General features: G+C 58.3%; 1 protein-coding gene across 1 annotated transcript in view; it reads right to left on the reverse strand.

Annotated features, from left to right (window-relative positions):
* Nucleotides 1–1,469: 1,469 nt before the first annotated feature.
* Nucleotides 1,470–5,308, reverse strand: part of ITGB5 (integrin subunit beta 5) — a 101,609-nt gene continuing 97,770 nt past the window's right edge. Inside the window, exons 13-15 of the mRNA XM_015571321.1 lie at nt 4,294–4,413; nt 2,889–3,055; nt 1,470–2,206 (exon numbers count right to left, since the gene is read on the reverse strand). Coding sequence (XP_015426807.1) covers nt 2,111–2,206; nt 2,889–3,055; nt 4,294–4,413 — 383 coding nt within the window. The 3' untranslated portion in view covers nt 1,470–2,110. The remainder of the gene's footprint in view (nt 2,207–2,888; nt 3,056–4,293; nt 4,414–5,308) is intronic.

Raw genomic sequence — 5,308 nt, forward strand, 5'->3', positions numbered from 1 at the left:
GAGCCCGACCAGGGGCTGCACCTAGGGATTGGGCCTGCCCTCTGCCACCTGGGAGCAGGCCTAAGCCAGCAGGGCCTTATCTCCCGAGGGGTCCCAGACTGCGAGAGGCCACAGGCCGGGCTGAGAGACCCCCCCTTCCCCCTAAGTGCACAAATTTTTGTGCACTGGGCCTCTAGTCGTATATTATAAAAGGCTAATATTCAAATCGACCGAATGGCAGAATGACTGGTCGCTATGACGGGCACTGACCACCAGGGGGCAGATGCTCAACACAGAAGGTGCCCCTGGTGGTCAGTGTGCTCCCGCAGGGGGAGTGCAGCTCAGCCAGAAGCCCTGAGCCAGGCTCACAGGTGGCGAGCACAGTGGCAGTGGTGGTATCTTCTCCTGCCTCGGTGGCAGCTGGACATCCCCCAAGGGCTCCTGGACTGTGAGAGAGCACAGGCTGGGCTGAGGGACACCCCCCCACCCCCCCGCCAGAGTGCACGAATTTCGTGCACTGGGCCGCCAGTTTTATATATTTACATACATTAGGCTTTATTTCAAAAAGGATTTGAGGCAGTTTCACCAAGTCACGGGGTCTCCCAATGGCACAGGACAAAGGATACAGAGTCTGTGCACATCTGCCCGGGTAACAGGCCCTGTTTACTGACAAGCCTTGTCTTCCTGTTTGCCAAAATAAGGCGGAATCTGGTCCCAGGCTGAAAACAGATGAATTTCTTGGAATGAAAGCCCAATAACCTTGAAGTAATGCCAAAAGCAAAAAATGATTAGTGAGAGAGATTTTTACAAGAGAGAGCAGGTAGTGGGGCAGCACTCTGGTGGAGACCTGGCTCTTTAGTACCAGTCTGCCATGCGTCAGCCTCCGGACACCTGGACAGGCTACTTCTCTCTGCCCATCAGTTTCCTCTTCTACAAGTAGGGGATTGGATCAAACAACTTGTGGGGCTCCCTCCATCTCAGATATGAGGGCCTAGGGGGACTTCAGGGCCCTGAGGAAGGAAACAAAGCTGAAATGGGCCTTGTGCTTTGGGCCTGGTCGGGACGTAGTAGTTTGGTGGGGAAGGCACTGACATAATGTTCTGGAGAATGACATGTAAGAAGAGATTTTTGTCTGGAAACCACATCCTGACCCCTTCTTCAATCTATTTCTGGCCTCAGTATCTGGAAACTGGGGAGGGAAGTCAGAGGGGAGGGTTTTCACGTTTTCTAGCCTACACTCTTAATTTTTAAGCAAAATCCGGGAGGGTCAAAGAGCACCTGCTCAGCCCTCCTGGGGCCCCCTGGCGGCACCTGAGCCCCCACCGTGGCTGCTGTGTTTGAAGAGGCCAGTCTGGAGCGCGGGGCTGGCCTGTGAGGCCCCGGAGGGAAGTGCGTGGCCATCTCAGTCCCCACTGAGGCGCCATTCAAGGCCACTTCGGAAAGGGACACGCACACACGTCGTAGAGAGCAGCAGGCAAACACAAAACATGTTGGTTTTAATCTTTACTTTCAATCCCAAGCAATCTCTTTCCTTTTCGTTACAAAAGTACTAAACAAACACGGACAGAAGAGGGAAGCTGACATTTGCCAACGCTGTGCCTTCAGCAGGCGTCTCCGTAATCCCATCACCAACACCCCTGTGCATAGACAGCAGGCAGACAGTTCTCAGGAATCACCACTACACCATAGATGCACGACCTTTTATTTCATATAAAAATTATCAACACGCAAAAAGCCAGACCGTCCGTCGATGTGACGCACGCCGACACTCCCAGGAGCCTTCTGCTCCGGCCAGTCTGGAGCCCGGCCCTGCTGGGAGGGAGGGGCAGCCTAGCACCTCGGCAGCCCATGGATAGGACAAGCGGGATGTGGCGGGGAAGGCCAAGAGCACCAAGCTCCCCTGCTCCTTCCCAGGCACGGAGAGTGGCGCCTGGCATGGCTCTGGCCCAGCAGCCTGTGGCACGGCGGGCTGGGTGCCTGCCTGCGCCGGCAACGGACTCCTCTCCCAGGCTTACTGCTCAGTCTCTGCTTGTCTATCGTGGGAGCCGTGATTGAGTCCAGCAGCTGCCCAAAGCGTGTCAGTCTCTGACTTCACCAGACGCCCCTCCAGCCCTCGAAGGAGAAGGAGCCGTCAGTCCACGGCGCCGTTGTAGGATCGGTTGAATTTGTTGAAGGTGAAATCCACGGCATGTGTGGAGATGGGCTTTCTGTACAGAGGGTTTGAAGCCTGCGGAACATGGAAGGCAGGAGGACATGTGTTAGCCCGGGGAGGACACGCATCTGTGGCTGCCACCGCACTCATCGATGCGTTGTCATCCACTCCATCCACACTCGGGGCTGGAGGCCCTTCCCTGGCCGGTCACCCAGGAGGGCAGCGGGCAGAGCACACAGGCAGAGAGTCTGGTGTGCAGGGACCAGCTGCCTCTGACTCGCCTGCCCCGGGCATGTCCCTCCCTTCTGAGCTCACACTTTCCACCTCTGCAGTGAGGGCTGGGAGCTGGTCTCTGAAGTTCCTTCCACTTGAGCAGAAACTAACTGGGGATTCAGGGGAGGAACTCCCTTACTTGGCTCGGTCCTTCGGGAATGTGCAGTTTGCTTGTGGAGACAAGGCTTATGCAGATGGATCCTGAAACACAGACCTGGGTCTGTCGTCTCCCTAAGACCCTCCAGACTCTTTCTGGGGAGGCCCTGCGAGCACCTCTGCCCCCCGAGTCTCCCCACTTGGTGCAGGGCCCTCTGTGCTCCTGGGCCATGCACTTCTCTCCGTCCAGAGGTGGGCGCATGCCTTTCAGGTTTCATTCTTCGTTTTGAATGCCCAAGATGTTAGTGGGCCTTTACCACTTGCTTGAACTCAACCAGACCTCTAAACTTGGCATTTTTTTCCTACTTCCCACTTCCCAACGGCTTACCATTTCATAGCGGGCCCTGGATCGCTCGCTCTGGAACTTTGCAAACTCTCTGCGGTCGTGGATGGTGACAAGCAGCTTCCAGATGCCCAGGAGCACGAACCCAATCAGGAGGATACTGCCGACCACGATCAGGAGGATGGTGGTGACGTTGGGGGCCGTTCCACACTCTGGGTGGGACCAGGAGGTCTGGTGAGCACAGGCACCACCATGGCGCGCCCCTCCTGCCCCAGCCTCAGGGGATCTGAGTGAAAGGTACCTGTCTCTCCCCCACTCCTCCCTCCTCCTCTTAAGAGCCTCGAGCTGCCCTGGCAGATGTGGGTGGGCAGGGCAGGTTTCTTCCACGCACATTCGGTGAAAGAGGGGCCACACAGCAAGTCTAGGTGAGAACCCTGGGGGCTGCTCCACTTCCTCCCACGTGCCCTGTACACGGCTGCCTCCCCCAGATCGCAGCACCCCGCTCCAGCCTGGCCCAGGCCCAGGCCCCGTGCAGGACGCTGGGCCCCGCCTCCGCTTCCTATAAATGGTTTCAGGGGCAGCAGCCTGGGCAGGCAGGAGGTTTCCTGAGCCACTTCCACGAGGGCTGGGCTGGGCCGGGGCCAGCCAACATTTGTAAGCCCTTAGTGTGGTGCCCTCTGGAGCAGATGTGCTTATTTTCAAAGAACCGCAAAGACGGCGCTTGGAAGCAGCCTTGTTCTCACAGGCACGCAGCTGGGCTGCCACCACACTAGCCGGGAAGGCGGTGGGGCCCAGTTTGGTCAAACAGTTTGCGATGCTGTGAATTAAAGACAGCACATCTTTTCCTGCTCCCTCCACACCCCCAGAGAAGAACAAAAGGGGTCATACTAGGAGCCCTAATTGCTCCAAGGCAAGAGGCCACAGCCCCCTGGCACCAGGCACTCTGTTTGGATTAAAGCTGAGCCTCCTCAGTGGCCCCGAGGCCCAGCAGCCCACAGGAATGTTGAACCCAGCCTCCCTCCGCCCTCGGACTCCGCGCTTCGCAGTGCGGCGGCCCGGCCAGGGCTGAGCCTACCCAGATGCTCCCGGCACAGCGCTGGCCTGCTCAGCCCTCATCGTCCAGAGAGACCTGTGAGCTCCCTGCAGAGCCCAGGAGCCCCCACCACAGACGTGCAGCCCTGCAGGTTAAGTGTGTGCCGGGCTTCCTCTCCCCTCCGAGACGGGACACTCCCCCTACCCTCCAATGCCCATGCCCTCCAAGCTATGCCCCAGCAATGGGTCCCAGATATGCAACCATCTTCCTTCTAAACTCTAGGAGGCAGGCAGGTGTGGCCTCGGAGTCCGATCTTTACAAGGATTGTCGGCCTCCTCTCTCTGGAGCTTGGAAAGGGCGGTGAGGAGTGGCGGGCGGCACAGAGCAGGGGTGGTGTCCGGACCAGCCCTCACCCACCTGGCTCCCTGAGGACCGTCAGGTTGGACTTCCCGCCGGGCAGCTCTGCGTAGGTGAACAGCATGACACAATCCTTGGCAGTTTTGTAGAAGCAAAGCACGGCTTCCTGGTCGTCTTTCCCTGGAAGAAAACCCAGAACCACTGACCACCAACTGACCGGCGAGGAGCCTACCACCTCGCCGGAGACGGGGGCGCAGACGGGCTTAAAGGGAGGCTGGGCCTTTAAAAACGAGCTCAACCGATCCCCAAGCCATCAGCGTTCCCCCACTTCCTAGAGGGATGAGGGCTGCACGAACTACACTAACTGACTCAGCGCATGCCCATCCCACGCCAGCAGATGCCACTGAACCCCACTGGTGATGAGGATCGGGGATTGCAATCATCCCCCACGAATGGGGAATTCCCAGTAAGTGTGGGTCATACGCGTGTGTTAAGTCCCTTTAAAAAACAAAACAAAAGCGAGCTCAGATTTCTCCCATGAAGAATGCAGGCCCAGGCACTGAGTTTCGTTTGCTTTGGGGACATGAATGCCCTCAGATGCAAGGGACCCACCCCTGTGGCAAACAAGAGCATCTTCAACTTCCGGAGGGTTTGCTGGGGTGAAGGGCAGTGGGAGGGGGCATGGATGCTGGGGCGGGACTGGCCCGTGGAATTGGCTGTGGGCGTTACAGGGACAGAGAAAAAGAGCCCTCTGGTGCCCTGGAGGCCGGAGTGAGAGTTCACTGCGTCCACAGGCTGAGCGCTGGCTCGAGGCCAAGCCTCAGGAGCTCTCTCTTGGGATGTCAAGCCCGAAAGACCACAAGGCGATGAGGACGTCGGGAGAAAGGCTGGTACCCACAGTGCTGCCTGCACCCCAAGCAGAGCCCGGCCACTGACTGGCCTCCCTCCTCTGTGGAAACAAGCCCCTTCCTCAAGCTGCCTCAGTCCTCCCTGTGCCCGCAGTCTCCCAAGGTTAAAGGCCACAGTCCCCATCGGGCATAACCTGCATCCCGGGCTTTCTGGGAAGGGGAGGGGA

The sequence above is a fragment of the Myotis davidii genome, unplaced genomic scaffold (genome assembly GCF_000327345.1).
Source record: "Myotis davidii unplaced genomic scaffold, ASM32734v1 scaffold9, whole genome shotgun sequence".
In the NCBI taxonomy this organism is placed as follows: Eukaryota; Metazoa; Chordata; class Mammalia; order Chiroptera; family Vespertilionidae; genus Myotis; species Myotis davidii.